The sequence below is a fragment of the Mya arenaria genome, chromosome 9 (genome assembly GCF_026914265.1).
Source record: "Mya arenaria isolate MELC-2E11 chromosome 9, ASM2691426v1".
Classification (NCBI taxonomy): domain Eukaryota; kingdom Metazoa; phylum Mollusca; class Bivalvia; order Myida; family Myidae; genus Mya; species Mya arenaria.
This window is the reverse complement of record NC_069130.1, coordinates 41,043,618-41,060,526: the sequence shown is the minus strand read 5'-3', so window position 1 is coordinate 41,060,526 and position 16,909 is coordinate 41,043,618. Positions and strand designations below refer to the sequence as shown.

The 16,909-nt window shown below is 36.9% G+C and overlaps 1 protein-coding gene across 1 annotated transcript in view; it reads right to left on the bottom strand.

Moving 5' to 3' along the window:
* Positions 1–5,133: 5,133 nt before the first annotated feature.
* LOC128203528 (DNA-directed RNA polymerase, mitochondrial-like) overlaps positions 5,134–16,909 on the bottom strand; it is a 44,005-nt gene continuing 32,229 nt past the window's right edge. Inside the window, exons 26-33 of the mRNA XM_052904974.1 lie at positions 15,874–15,960; positions 15,183–15,368; positions 14,430–14,587; positions 13,273–13,371; positions 12,115–12,187; positions 8,861–8,946; positions 7,575–7,639; positions 5,134–6,736 (exon numbers count right to left, since the gene is read on the bottom strand). Coding sequence (XP_052760934.1) covers positions 6,687–6,736; positions 7,575–7,639; positions 8,861–8,946; positions 12,115–12,187; positions 13,273–13,371; positions 14,430–14,587; positions 15,183–15,368; positions 15,874–15,960 — 804 coding nt within the window. The 3' untranslated portion in view covers positions 5,134–6,686. The remainder of the gene's footprint in view (positions 6,737–7,574; positions 7,640–8,860; positions 8,947–12,114; positions 12,188–13,272; positions 13,372–14,429; positions 14,588–15,182; positions 15,369–15,873; positions 15,961–16,909) is intronic.

Below are 16,909 nucleotides of genomic sequence, written 5' to 3'. Positions count from 1 at the left end.
GTTTTATACTGTATCAAATAATTAAAAATCGTTATGGGGCATCATGTCACCATCGTTGTCATCATTTCAAAACTTTCGCCACATTAAATAATCTGTACCCGTTATTTTTTTATCATCATCACGTCGTCGTCGTCATCATCATTATCGTCGTCGTCAACGCTTTCATCAGCTTATTAATCATTTAATATGTACTCGGGACTTGAGCATTTGGTACATGTTCACAGAAATTCAACTTTTTTTAATAGTGCAGTTTGAACTACGAAATAGTGAAGGATTTCCTAATAAATATCCACCGCCACAATTTTTCTTCTTTCAAATCATCATCAAATTAGTTCAAATACTTGATTATGATAGATGTTTGTAAAAATGTATGCCCCCTGAGTGTTGCTTCGTGGGAAACCTGAGCTAGATTGTCTTCAGGTGTTATAGCCTGCTGACCCCAAAAACAATCTATCTACTTGTCAGGTGCATCTGACCACATAAGTTTCATGGCACTAGGTCAAAGCATTCTCCAAGTTAATGGCTATGACTTTTCCACATAAAAAGCAACAAACATTGCTTTAATATTTTTCATCTGTATACAAATCATGCGCTCTTTTAAATTTGATCATTAAAGCCAAACAAGATAAACATAATAGTAATGCATTATCAAAAATATTCTGCATCAGCCTATATTGATTATTGTTCAGATTTTAAACTATACTCTGCCCCTTTATTGAATATTTAGCACCAATATATCCTATATTGTGTGGCTTTAACCTATATTGTGCATCTTTTACCTATATTGATTATTGTGTCTTTATCCTATTTTGTGTGCCTTAATTTTTTATTGTGCATCTTTAACATATATTGTGCCCCTTTAACTTATATTGTGCCCCTTTAACCTACATTGTGCCCTCATACCTATAATGCAGTCCTTTAACCCATATTGTGCCCTTCATACCTATATTATGCGCCTTTAACCTATATGGTGCCCCTTTAACCTAAATTGTGCGCCTTTAACCTATATTGTGCCCCTTTAACCTATATTGTGCCCCTTTAACCTATATTGTGCCCCTTTAACCTATATGGTGCCCCTTTAACCTATATTGTGCGCCTTTAATCTATACTGTGCCCCTTTAACATAGTTTGTGCACCTTTAACCTGTGCCCCTTTAACCTACATCGTGCACCTTTAACCTAAAGTGAGCACCTTTAACCTATTGTGTGCCACTTTAACCTATTGTGTGGACCTAACACCTATATTATGCCCCCTTACCCATACTGTGCCCTCTTAACCTATTATTGCGTGCATTTTACCTTTATTGTGCCAATTTCACCTATATTGTTTACCTTTAACATAAATTGTGCCTTTGTACCTATAGTATGCCCATTTACCCTATACTGTGCCCCTTTAACCTCTATTGTGCACCTTTAACCTATATTGTGCCCCTTTTATCTATTGTGCCCCTTTACCCTTTTAACCTATTATGTGCCCCTATGACCTATATTGTGCCCCTTTACCCTATATTGTGCCCCTTTAACCTATATTGCTTCTTTAACCAATAGTGTGCCCCTTTAACATATAGTATGCCCCTTTAACCTATTCTGTGCCCCTTTTATATTTATTGTGCCCCTTTAACCTATTTCATGCTTCTTTAACCGATCATGTGCACCTTTAACCTATCTTGTGGTTCTTAACCTTAAATGTGCCCCTTTTACCTATATTGAGCTTCTTTAACCTATATTATTCCCCTCGACTCATACTGTGCCCTCTTTACTTTACAAACAATAATAGTATAATATTACCACAATACCTTCATTCAAACGGAATAAATGTTGTTGGCGATGCACAAATATTAGACGTGTTCAATAAGCATTTTACTGACATATCCGATTGTATCAGTAAATCAGTGTTCGATGAAACACATTTTTCAAAACTTGGTACTAAATTAAATAGTTTGCTAAAGGGTCAGTATTTTGATATATCTTACATCACCCCATTAGAGGTAAAAATGTATATTGATAAGCTTAATACGGCGAAAGCTACAGGATTAGATGGAATAGGGCCTAATATCCTAAAACAATGTGGTGATTGTATTGTTATACCACTAACGTCCATTATAAATAATAGCATACGGCTAGGAATATTCCCAGACTCATTTAAAGAGGCTAAGGTTTTGCCTATATATAAATCATCTGGTCGCAATGATCCAAATAATTATAGACCAATTTCTATCCTTCCAACACTGTCAAAGGTGTTTGAACGGCACATGGCAGATCAAATCAAAACATTTTTAAAAAATACGAATATCATACATGAATTTCAATCTGGGTTTCGAGAAAATCATTCTTGTCACACAGCGTTGATAAGAATAATTGATGATTGGATTGATGGAATTGACAATGGAAACTATGTAGGTGCTCTCTTCCTTGATTTACGAAAGGCTTTTGATCTAGTAGATCACCAAATACTTTTACATAAATTGAAATTATACAATTTCAGTGATAATACCGTTCAACTGATAACTTCGTATTTGAAAGATAGACACCAAATTGTAAAGTTTGGGGGTTTCCAATCTTCACGAAGATGTATAAGGTCTGGAGTTCCTCAAGGATCCATTCTTGGACCTATTCTTTTTCTTATATATATTAATGACATTACCTTTGAAATAGAAAATTCCTTGATTGACTTATATGCTGATGATACTACACTATATGCAAAAAGTTCAAATACGCAGGAAATTGAACGTACGTTGCAAATAAATTTAGATATAATATCGGAGTGGTGCAAAATAAACAACATGGCAATACATCCATTGAAAACGAATTGCATGTTGCTGGGTTCAAATGCAAAGTTAAGAAATGCATGTGCACTCAAATTATTCGTAGACAATGTACTTATTGAAAATGTAACTTTGAAGAAATTGCTTGGAATTGTTATTGATTCATCATTGTCATGGAACCTGCAAGTTGACTTTGTCTGCAAGAAAGTAACTGCAAAGATAGTTCTTTTAAAAAGACTTAATTACTTTTTAACGGATCAAATGAGACATTTGTTTTATAAATCGTATATACTTCCTATGTTGACTATTGTTGTAGTGTTTGGGGGAAAAGCAAGCAAACGCATACGAAACGAATAACCATGCTTCAAAAAAGAGCTGCTAAAATTATTCTCTTTAAGCCTATAAGAACGCCATCGCATGAATTATTTAAAAAATTAGAATGGCTTCAATTTGAATACCGTTGCAAATATCAAACGGCTGTTATGGTATATAAATCTATTAACAATCTTACACCGAGTTATATAAGAGACATTATAAAGTTATCAAACAATACAAGATATTGATTACGATCTTCTACGCGACAAGACATTGCCCACATTCGACATAAAACTCAATACAAGAAACACTCGTTTGCATGCTACAGCGGGACAGTTTGGAACTCTTTACCAGAACGAATACATAAATCGAACACGGAAAATACATTTAAAGCCTGCTGCAAGAAGTTCGTTTTACATCATCAATTGCAAAAACCGTTGTAAGAATTGTACGCATAATTCCATGACTATTGTTTTTACATTATATATATCTCGATTAAGGTGTTAAATACATGTGTGACTGTCCTACTTACTCAGTTAATAAATTTTAATGATACGATTTGTTAACCTTTAGGTACAAATTGATGTATTGTTCGGCATTGATCTTATAATTAATGTATTATATTCATGTTTCTTTATGTTTTCGTATAACATTTTAATACGTACCCTTTTGAAATAACATAAATTTATGCTTGCGTTTTCATTCTAAGCATTTATGTGTGTGTGCGTGTGTATGTTCTTTCAGAAGGCCACATTGTAAATAAGTCGTGTGTTATGTTTGTTTATAATATGATGCCTATGTCTTAATGTGTTACCTTCTTTTAATAAAGTTATTATTATTATTATTATTATTATTACCTATAATTGTGCACCTTTAACCTATACTATGCCCGTTTAACCTATATCATGGTCCTTTCATCTGTATTGTGCACCTTTAACCTTTATTGTGCCCCTTTAACAATACTGTGCCCTCTTAATCTATAATTGTGCACCTTTATCCTATACTGTGCCCGTTTAACCTATATTGTGGTCCTTTCACCTATATTGTGCTCCTTTCACCTATATTGTGCTCCTTTCACCTATATTGTTGTCCTCTCACCTATATTGTGCTCCTTTCACCTATATTGTGCTCCTTTCACCTATATTGTTGTCCTTTCACCTATATTGTGCTCCTTTCACCTATATTGTGGTCCTTTCACCTGTATTGTGCTCCTTTCACCTATATTGTGGTCCTTTCACCTATATTGTGCTCCTTTCACCTATATTGTGGTCCTTTCACCTGTATTGTGCTCCTTTCACCTATATTGTGCTCCTTTCACCTATATTGTGGTCCTTTCACCTATATTGTGCTCCTTTCACCTATATTGTGCTCCTTTCACCTGTATTATTCCTTTCACCTATATTGTGCTCCTTTCACCTATATTGTGCTCCTTTCACCTGTATTGTGCTCCTTTCACCTATATTGTGCACCCTAACCTATATTGCACCCTTTTAAAGAAATTTTTCTTAAAGATAATTATGATATGTTTTTGTGCTTTGCTCAGTCAAGTTTATGCAAGTATTTTGGCAAAATAAAAATAAGATACTGGTACACGTTCTGCAAGCGATATTTTGAGAATCTTTTTTACCAAGAATCCAAGTAGCTATTTCATTCCTAGGAGAGCTTTTCAACAGCGCTGCACCTTTTTAAAAATGTCTCCTACTCCTTAACAGGGCCCATATTCACTAATGTCTTGAGACCGAGTTTGAGACTCACGGCTCAAAACGGCATATCTCCATTATATTGTACAAACTTAATTAAAAATGCAATGATGGTTAAACTGATTGTGTATGTTGCAAATACCATGTTTAACAATAATCTTCTTAGTTTATGTCAAAATCAACTATGGCAATGATAATTGTTTACATTTATTAAGTCTGAGTCTTATTACAGTATATAAACTCAGACTCAATACGTAAGAGAAAGTAGGCCTGGTCCCCATGTGTTTAAGGTGCGTTTACCGGTTTAATTTACCATTTTGGCAATGATAAAAACATCACAGAAAGAAAACAAAACATGGTACAACCTTTTTATTAAAAAACTATAAATCACAGAAAAGTTTTAATCATCATCTAATTCATGCCCTCCAAACATCACAATTTGTCAAAACTATGAGCTGAAATATTTGTACAAATAATATCATAATTTAGACAGCATGCATACACAGTAAACGCACAAGATCCTTATCAAATCATGCATGTTTAAAACATGATGAAAATTTGATCCTACGGCAAGTTCAGACGATGCACACTGTTGACTTTCAGCTTCATGTCTAGACAGCATACCAATGTTCGGACGATGCACACTGTTGAACTTAAGCATCATGTCTAGATGGCACACCTATGTTCAGAAAATGCACACTATTGAACAAAAGCATCATGTCTAGATGATACACCAATGTTCAGACGATGCACGCTGTTGAACTTAAGCAACATGTGTAGACGGCATAATAATGTTAGGTAATGTATTATGATGAAAATAATCAGGTACAGACGAAACCTTTGAATTTCAATCGATATTCAAGTGTAAAAATCACACCATTTTTAAATGATACAGTTGGACAATCAGTTAGTTCAGATGTTTTGATAATGGATCACTATATTGATATTTCATTATGTTCAGATGAAGCAGCTCAGACAATAAATCACACTCAGGCAATCACCATGTTCAGGAAATCACCATGTTCGGACGATGCAGGCAACCAACATGTTCAGGCAATCACCATGATAAGACAGCAATCACCAAGTTGGGACAATTTAGGCAATCACCATGTTGCAGGCAATCATCATGTTCAGGCAATCACCATGTTGCAGGATGGTGCAGGCAACCATCATGTTCAGGCAATCACCATGTTTAGACAGCAGTCACCATGTTCAGACAGCAATCACCAAGTTGGGACAATTCAGGCAATCACCATGTTCAGGAAATCAACATGTTTGGATAATGCAGGCAATCACCATGCTCGGACAATTCAGACAACCAACATGTTCAGGCATCCAACATGTTCAGGCAACCATGTTCAGATAATTTAGGCAACCACCATGTTCGAACAATTCAGGCATCCACCATGTTCACGCAATCACCATGTTCAGGCAATCACCATGTTCAGGCAATCGCCATGTTTGGATGATGCAGGGAACCAACATGTTCAGGCAACCAGCATGTTCAGGCAATCATCATGTTAGGATGATTCAGGCAACCACCATGTTCAGGCAATCACCAATTTTTGAATGATGCAGGGAACCACCATGTTTAGGCAACAACCATGTTCAGGCAACCACCATGTTCAGGCATCCAACATGTTCAGGCAACCACCATGTTCAGGCAATCACCATGTTCAGGTAATCACCATGTTCAGATGATGCAGGCAATCATCATGTTCAGGCAATGCAGGCAATCATCATGTTCAGATGATGCAGGCTATCAGCATGTTTAGACACAATAAACTATGTTGACAATGCAGATGGTCAGATGGAGCATCATGTGAATACTGCACTCTCAGCTTATACAGCTCAGCCTACTTAGACAGTTCAGCTTGCTAAGACAGTTCAGCCTATTTAGAGAGATGCTAGCTGAAGAAGTAGGTGGAGTGCATCACATTGTTGAGGTCAAAGGTTCCTGTGGAGACAAAAAGGTAAACAGTTTAGGCTTGAGTTTAGAGCTTTAACAATTTTAGAAGAAAGCTAGTTGTGAGTCCTTTAATTTTTATTGAACTTTTTGCATGAAATTTGAGGTAGCAGGTCTAAGAGCTACAAGTATAACCAAAGATAAACAGAAGATCACAATTTCTATGGAAATTGTAAACTACAGAATATCAATATGAAAATGTCAACTTCTTTTGGTTACGAAAAGCACACAGAACGTTCTCCTTTAAATACCATAGACAGTTTTGATTCTGTTCAACGAGTTTCTTGTTTTACAATTCAGAGCAATATACACAAGCTTTAAAATTTGTGACACCATTATTTAATCATTAAAAAACAAAGTTAATATTTATTTTGCTAGGATTTGAATTCCTGACCTTATCTATCCTTACAAAATTTAACCAATCTACATTAACTACATTAACAAAGAAAGCTTATGAGCACAAAGTGACAAGTTCAGTGATTTATTTTGGAAAATATATATAAGACCTGTGCCTTGCCAATTGGGAAAAAAGTCCAGATTGGGAAAAATAAAAAATCAGGCCAAAATAGCTAATATAATGGCAAATATACATGTTTTCACTTTTTTATGTATGCATTATGCTGTGAAAGAGTAAGTCTTGTCAAGATTTTGTTTATTTTTCAAGAAAATTATAGCTTTTTATTCATTAACATAGTCTGTGTTTATCAAATTGGGGAAAAAATATATTTTTTAGGAAAAATGGAAATTTTTCGCAAGACAAAACAGCCTTTAGAAGGCAGTAAATTGCACCAAAAAAAAAATCACTGCAAAGCGACAAGTTGTACCACACCTCTATGGGGAACCTTGGACAAGATGGCTGCCAGTATCTCCCTATCTTTGCCACTGAGATCACCACTGTAATGAAATGAACAATTTAATGAATAAGTTTCACAGTTTCACAGACTATACGACGAAGGATTCTCTAAATGGACTGCTGCATATAAGGACATATTCATCAATAATTCTACATGACATTTTGAGAAAAAACAGGCCAAATCTGATGGCACAAAACTCGCTTGGCTCAAACTCCTTGTTGGCTCAAACTGAATGTAAAAGACCCATTTCTTTACATTCAAGGTAAGCATTCTCCTTGGCTAGTATTTTTTGATGCTCGAGGTATTTTTGCTGGTCCCTGTGAGTTCGAGCCAACGCGGTTCAACTGTAAGTCTCAATCAATCTTTGAAATGTCAGCCAATTATTATTTTCTAAATTTTGCTTGTTAAACAATATATGTATGTTTATATACATAATTGGTTTTAATGACTTAAAAACACATGATTAAATACTATATTAACCATTAATAAATGTTATTGTTTTTAAAATGGCCACAAATTTCCAAGATAAAAAAGTGCCAAAATATCCCTAATATTTTTTAACTGTACCTATATCATACTCTTTTTTTGCGATTTGATCATTAATGTCAAATGAGTTTAAAATAATTATGCATTAAAATTAAATAATTATTTTGGCATCCACCTATATTGTGCACCATTAAGTAAAAAGTTATCTGTAGCCCTGAATAACCAATGTCCGAAAGTGTGGAAAGCTTACTTGTTTATGTATGTATCCAGGAAGTGCTTACTTACTTGTGTACGTATGTATCCAGGAAGTGCTTACTTACTTGTGTACGTATGTATCCAAAAAGTGCTTACTTACTTGTGTACGTATGTATCCAGGAAGTGCTTACTTACTTGTGTACGTATGTATCCAAAAAGTGCTTACTTACTTGTGTACGTATGTATCCAGGAAGTGCTTACTTACTTGTGTACGTATGTATCCAAAAAGTGCTTACTTACTTGTGTACGTATGTATCCAGGAAGTGCTTACTTACTTGTGTACGTATGTATCCAGGAAGTGCTTACTTACTTGTGTACGTATGTATCCAGGAAGTGCTTACTTACTTGTGTACGTATGTATCCAGGAAGTGCTTACTTACTTGTGTACGTATGTATCCAAAAAGTGCTTACTTACTTGTGTACGTATGTATCCAAAAAGTGCTTACTTACTTGTGTACGTATGTATCCAGGAAGTGCTTACTTACTTGTGTACGTATGTATCCAGGAAGTGCTTACTTACTTGTGTATGTATGTATCCAGGAAGTGCTTTGAAAGGTTATCTAGGATGGGTTGGTTGTGCAGAGCCACAAACTGCTCCCTTGTTATCTGAAAATGATGTAAACTCAATAAAATGGTGGATTGAACAAATAATATGTCATTGAGATTACCTCAGCATTCTTTAATAAAATTTTGCAAGAAACTCATAACATACTTAAACAAGAGCTGTCACAGTATGTGACAAATGCCCCCGAATGTGACATTGACCTACGAACAAGGTCAGTACATGAAAAGTTGATCTTGCCTTTACGTGTATAATACATATGGCAAGTTATTTTAAATTGCCTTTGAACATAAAAAAATACCACCCATACTTGACAACCTACACTGTTATGTCCTTATATTCAGAATTCCCTTGTGAATAAACACTTAGTGTATCTTTCACCTTAGAGGTAGGGACATGGGTCTTGCACACGACACGTCGTCTTCGTATGTGGAACACATGTAGCAAGTTATTTTAAAATCTGTCCATACAAGAGAAAGTTACAGCCCGGACACGACAACCTATACCCTACGTCCTTGTATGCAGCACTCCGTTGTGAAAAAACACTAAGTGTGACCTTGACCTTTGAGGTAGGGACACGGGTCTTGCACGCGACACATCGTCTTGGTATGTGAACACATGTGGCAAGTTATTTTAAAATCTGTCCATACAAGGGAAAGTTACAGAGCCGGACGGACGGACGGACGGACGGACGGACAGAAGGACGGACGGACGGTGCGATTTTAATATGCCCACCTTCGGGGGCATAAAAAGCATTTCCTAACAGCACCCACCAATATCTTTTGTCAAAATAACTACAATGACTATCCAAATCTTGCTCAAATATGCCTTAGTTAACTAAAATTGAACAAGTGCGTGCAGAGTGACCACCAACACTAGACTGTTGTTTTTTGTCAATAAACAATTTGTAAAGGGCCTAGACAGCGGATAATACCATTTCAAGAAAAACTGAAAATTGTCAGAAATTCAAATGAAATTGACATCGTTGTGTTCAACACATTCAATCTAAATTACTGAAGCATGACATCGCTTATGACACATGTATCTTTGGCAGTTTTTGCATAATATTCCAATTAGAAATTTACCAAGTATGTCTATCATGTTAATCCCAGTAAATGTAAAAATAGCGTCGGTATATATATCTGTACTATTCACGGGACCTTCACGTGCTAATATACACACTGCAAACTGGGAATACCAGCAGTCTGCGCCTGTCCCACAGTGTTACCTGTGGACTGTGCCTGACCCACAGTGTTACCTGTGGACTGTGCCTGACCCACAGTGTTACCTGTGGACTGTGCCTGACCCACAGTGTTACCTGTGGACTGTGCCTGACCCACAGTGTTACCTGTGGACTGTGCCTGACCCACACAGTGTTACCTGTGGACTGTGCCTGACCCACAGTGTTACCTGTGGACTGTGCCTGACCCACACAGTGTTACCTGTGGACTGTGCCTGACCCACACAGTGTTACCTGTGGACTGTGCCTGACCCACAGTGTTACCTGTGGACTGTGCCTGACCCACAGTGTTACCTGTGGACTGTGCCTGACCCACAGTGTTACCTGTGGACTGTGCCTGACCCACAGTGTTACCTGTGGACTGTGCCTGACCCACAGTGTTACCTGTGGACTGTGCCTGACCCACAGTGTTACCTGTGGACTGTGCCTGACCCACAGTGTTACCTGTGGACTGTGCCTGACCCACACAGTGTTACCTGTGGACTGTGCCTGACCCACAGTGTTACCTGTGGACTGTGCCTGACCCACACAGTGTTACCTGTGGACTGTGCCTGACCCACACAGTGTTACCTGTGGACTGTGCCTGACCCACACAGTGTTACCTGTGGACTGTGCCTGACCCACAGTGTTACCTGTGGACTGTGCCTGACCCACACAGTGTTACCTGTGGACTGTGCCTGACCCACACAGTGTTACCTGTGGACTGTGCCTGACCCACACAGTGTTACCTGTGGACTGTGCCTGACCCACCCAGTGTTACCTGTGGACTGTGCCTGACCCACACAGTGTTACCTGTGGACTGTGCCTGACCCACAGTGTTACATGTGGACTGTGCCTGACCCACACAGTGTTACCTGTGGACTGTGCCTGACCCACACAGTGTTACCTGTGGACTGTGCCTGACCCACAGTGTTACCTGTGGACTGTGCCTGACCCACACAGTGTTACCTGTGGACTGTGCCTGACCCACACAGTGTTACCTGTGGACTGTGCCTGACCCACACAGTGTTACCTGTGGACTGTGCCTGACCCACACAGTGTTACCTGTGGACTGTGCCTGACCCACAGTGTTACCTGTGGACTGTGCCTGACCCACACAGTGTTACCTGTGGACTGTGCCTGACCCACACAGTGTTACCTGTGGACTGTGCCTGACCCACACAGTGTTACCTGTGGACTGTGCCTGACCCACAGTGTTACCTGTGGACTGTGCCTGACCCACACAGTGTTACCTGTGGACTGTGCCTGACCCACACAGTGTTACCTGTGGACTGTGCCTGACCCACACAGTGTTACCTGTGGACTGTGCCTGACCCACAGTGTTACCTGTGGACTGTGCCTGACCCACACAGTGTTACCTGTGGACTGTGCCTGACCCACACAGTGTTACCTGTGGACTGTGCCTGACACATTGGGTACCTAGTTTTGCACAATTTTTTCCAAATTTCAAGGTGTGTAACTTAGTAAGGCTTAGAGTTATCAACTTTTTAGCACTTATGCATATCGTCACTAGGAGAAAAGGCCAAGTTAAAGTTTTTGTATTAATTTTTCAACAATCAAGGGCCAGAGTTATTTGCCTTCCTGCACATGTGCATATTGTCACTAGGAACATGTGTACAAAGTTTCATGCAATTATCTTGAACAGTTATCAAGAAATGGCCAAGTAAAAGTTTTTTTGTATGATTATTTCTAACAATCAAGGGGCATAACTCCACAATTATTACCACCCAAGTAATTTGCCTTCCTACGCATGTGCATATTTTAACTAGTTTCATATGAATTATCAGTTTCATTTGAATGTCTAAAATGCTTTTTGAGTCATGGTCAAGGCTAAAAATAGGGCTCAATGACGCCGATACCAGGTACATGATAATACCTCAAATTTCTTTTTCTCTGAAAATCAAACAAGCTAAAAATGATCAGAAAGAACTTTGGTAATCCAAACTTAAGCGGTATATAATCTCGCCCATACCACATTCATGACATCAACAGACGAGGCGTGTGTCCAGAAACAGTCGTGGACGGCTGAGAAGGTTATGCCCTTTCTGAAACAAGATAGAAATTTTAAAATCTTAATATACATGTACATATACCGCATTTCAATATATTAAAAAAGAAATATGTATTATTTATTTTTTACTTAAATAAGTTATTTAGTAAAAGTTATAAATAATCACCACATCCCAGAAAATAAAACTGTTTGCTATAAAAGACCAATTACAACATTTTAGCTTCAATAGTTTTTCTTGAAAATCATCATGTTCAACTGTGAATGCATAAATAGTGAATATAAGAATTTATGAGGTGGAAATCGTGAATTTTTTTTAATGGAGTCATGGAAGAACAAGATATGTAAGTGTAAGTGACTCAAGTGTGATTCAAAGGTCATTTAGAAAGGGAAAAAAAATAGCAATGACACGTGTGGATCAAATAAGGAATTGAGCCAAACGCTAAAACGGACAGATCTTAGAGATAAGGACACATGTCTTACATGCGACACATTGTTTTGATATGTCGGTAGTATGTTGCAAGTTATTTTATAAATAATGTAGTCTGGAAGCAGTCACCTATACTCTATACCCTTATATGTAGCATTCCATAGTTAACAAACACTAAGTGTGACCTTGGACTTAAAGGTAGTGAAACAGGTCAACACCCAACATGTCGTCTTAATATGTTTTAACACATGTGGCAAGTTATTTTAAAACTGTCCATACATGAGACCACCTAGACTCTATGTCCATATATACACCATTACATAGTAGACTAACACTAAGCATGACATTGACCTTAGAGATAGGCACACAGGTCAAGCATGTGACAGATTATGTTGATATGTGGAACACATGTGGCAAGTTATTAAAAAGTCTGTCTGCACAAGAGAAAATTACAGTACGGTAAGCAGAAATAAAGCAGGACGTAGGGACGGTGCGATTTTAATATAATCACCTTAAGCAACATAAAAGTAACAAAATCATGAATTTGTGAAGATGAAATCATGAAGAAAATTCAAAGATTTGTGAAATAGTAAAATCATTAAATTTGTAGAGTGAGGCAAATCATGAAGTTGAAATGTCAACATGGGTCTTTCATAGTTCCCTGCTTTAAACTCCACTTAGGCTATTTTTACCTGTGGCAGTACAGGGCAGTCAAGGCCATATGTGTGGCGTCCAAAGAATGGATGAAGTTTGGGGCAAATCCGTTCTTCTGTCTCTGGCTATCCACTTTTCTGTAATTGGCAAAAAAAACATTGTAAAATACACATTCATTTGGGAAAAACAAAAAGTGTGTGTTTTAATATAAGGTTCAGCCTAAAAAAATAAAATAATAACTAGAAGGCAACAATGCGACGAAACCAGGTTTTTAATATGGGCAATCAGAAATTAATCAATCAGCCAATTAATTTCTTGTATTTGTTAGGTAAAAGTAGCAGACTTTACCTTTACTTTTATCTTACAGAGACGTAACTGAACATTCCTTTAGCTACTTGGCTTATTTGTTTAGTTTTCATCAATTTTATCTGAAGTTGTTGGGCTGAAAACATTTTCCATTTTTAGTAATGGTGACCTTGACCCACACCTCTCTTATAAGCAATCCTACACTAGCTCTTGACATATGCTACCTACACATCAACTTTTATCATTTTCCATCAATTCTTACTAATGTTAATGGGCAGAAACATTTTTCTACTTTAAGTAACAGTGACCTTGACCTTGGTCCTACCCCCCTCAAAGGCAATCCCAAGCTAGCTCTTCGCATAAGCTACCTACACAGTAACTTTCATTACTGTCCATAAATCCTTCCTAAAGTTATTCGGCAGAAACTATTTTTCTATTTTTAGTAACAGTGACCTTGACCCCGGCCCCTCAAAAGCATTACAAAGCTAGCTCTTCACATAGGCTATCTACACAACAAACTTTCATTTCTATCAATTAATGCTAGCTAAGTTATTGGGCTGAAACCAATATTGTTAACATCATCGTTGTTAACTTTCAAATCTGTATTGCTCTGGAAGTTTAATGGATATACTTGTGATATGAAGTTTATCTAAAAATATTTGAGACAATTGTAAAAGCTATATGTGTACTTGTTCTATTTAAATCCATGAGCATATCATTTAATTTTTCCGCTTAAAAGTTAACAACGATTTTGTTAATCACGTTGTTAACTTAAAAAAGTTCTGGACAATCTGCCGAATGTCATATTACCGGTAATATATATTTATAACATATCGAAAAGATTCTTTAAAAAAACAATTACAATAATTGTTGTAAGGGTTCAACTTACAGATATTGTGATTCTCGAATCTCCAGCATTCTGCCCTTAACTGTCGTCCTTTGTGTTTTGTAGTAACACTGTAAAACTGGGAAGTAAAGGGGAGTCACCCATTCCACCGGCTTATTGGTCTTGCGGCAGATAGTCAGGGAACACAGGTCAAACCATTTCTGTAAATTGAGGTAGATGAAGATGTATTTTATTGCTAAATACATGTATGAAAGTAAATGGTAGTAACCCATTCCACTGACTTATTGGTCAAAAGGGTTAATCCGTGGGAGTGTTTTTACAAATCAATATGGGGTGAAGGAATTTGATAGAGGGTCACCTAAGGAACACTTCAGTGAACTAATTTCAAAATCAAGCCAGAGAAGATTTTCAAAGATTTTCATACAGAATTTCTGTGAAATTATGTTGAAATCAGACAAGCAGTTTCTGAGAAGAAGATTTTCAAAGTATATTTTTTCTCTTGGTTACCATGGAAACCAGAGTTCTGTATGTAACAACTATTATTGAAAAAATCTGAAAAAAAAGGATCACCACAGGAACATTCCTGCACAGTTTGGTTGAAAGTGGTTAAGGAGGAGAAGTTGTTTGTAGGAAAATGTTGACGACAGACAGAATGACCAACAGTCACCCTATCGCAATAGCTCATGCTGGGGTGCTCAGGTGAGCTAAAATAACCGACATCACAAACCACCAGATGTCAGAGCCATAAACCTTTTTTTCCTTTAAAACAACATCAAGACTTAACGTAAGAAATACCTGAATATCTTTGGCGGAAAAGAATAGTTTTTTCAAGCAAAGGAAAGTCTTGTTCATGAGGTATCTGGCAGCGTTTCTCAGCTCCTTTTCCGGGAACTCCTTATAACCAAGCTGACGCGCGATCTGCAAGGATGCGCCGTGTGTTGTCACACCGTACACTGTCGTCATAATCGTCTGTTTGATTACCTGAAAAGGTTAAATAAAGCTAAAAGGGACACTATATATGTTGATCTTATCAACAAATGTTTCATACGTTTGTATTTTCAATCAAAATTTCTCAGAGAAATTAAACTAGCTTTTTAGAAACTAAATGCTTAAATGGTTTTCATTTTTCAACTGACTTCTTTCTCAAACTAAAATAAGATTGACCACAATCCATACAATAGTTTTAATGAATGATGAATGAATGTCAAAATCAATGTTTTTTTATGAAGGATACCGAGTTTAATTTGAAAGAAAGGTGCAGAAAACACGCTATTTCTACCTTTGGAGACGATAGTAGAATATAAAATCTTTTAGCACTCACCAATAATTTAATATTGCCACATAAATTCAATATTTAGGAAGTAGTTAGAGGTTTATCACTCAAAATTTATCTTTGTCATACATACATATATATGTATTGTTTTGAATAAGAGTGTCCCTTTAAACACCAACAGAGCTTCGTATGATATGTTACCAATTAACTCACCTTTCTATCCAGGTAGTCGCGACACATGGCGGCAAGTTTGGCTGTTGGTAAATCACTGTTCATGTCCGATTCCAACTCCTCCATAACCTGTGGACAGGTTCATGTCACATGTGAACATTTCATATACAGCTAAACATTAAGTGTAAGGGCCTGATTTCTTGAAACTTCTTAATTACATTATAACAGGATTAAGCTATTATTGTGTTTCAATAACTTGTGTTATATTTAGTTCTTTAAGAACTTATATTCTTAAGATAAAAATTATCTTTATGATTATCACAATAAACCATTTTCCATTTATAAAAATTCAATTTAAGTATTATTTTGGTTTATTCAAATACCGTATATCCTCGACTATAAGGCTATACGCTTATAAGATGACCCCCTAACTTTGCCCCTGAAATCTGGTGTTTTTGTCTAGACTCGGTTATAAGACGGGGTAAATTTTTAAGACAAATCCAGCACTTGAATTTCTCCAAGTCTGTGGTAATGTTCAAGCTAAACAGTCAATTATCTACTAAATCTCTTCATTTGCTTGGAAGAAAATCGCCAATTTAATGTCAACTGTGAACTCTCTAATGCGGTAGTAGGTTAATAATAGAATAATAGAACAATTTTTTTCATGCAGCCAAAGGTTCATTCATATTTGTAGTAAACTCAAATATATTGGCCATGATTTGAAGGATAAAAATTTGAGGTTAAAAATCGGGACCCTATTTCCCCATCTTATAGTTGAGGAAATACAGTAAGCTACTTAAGCCTGTTAAGCTTAAGAAGTTTCGAGAAATTGAGGCCAGATGATTCAAATGCAAGAAAAAAGGTAATTGTCAAAAGCTTGACATCATTTTGTACAATGCAATGAATCTTACTTACTGATGTATCACATCGCTTATCTTTTCAAAGTTTAGATATGTGATAATTTGTGGTTGTCATAAATATCCCCAAAGTGATTCAATATACATAGATAGTCAAATTGTTCTTTAAATAGCTCTGAGGCTCTGAGGAGAGTGCAGCATTATTTCTTGAATGCAGTGTT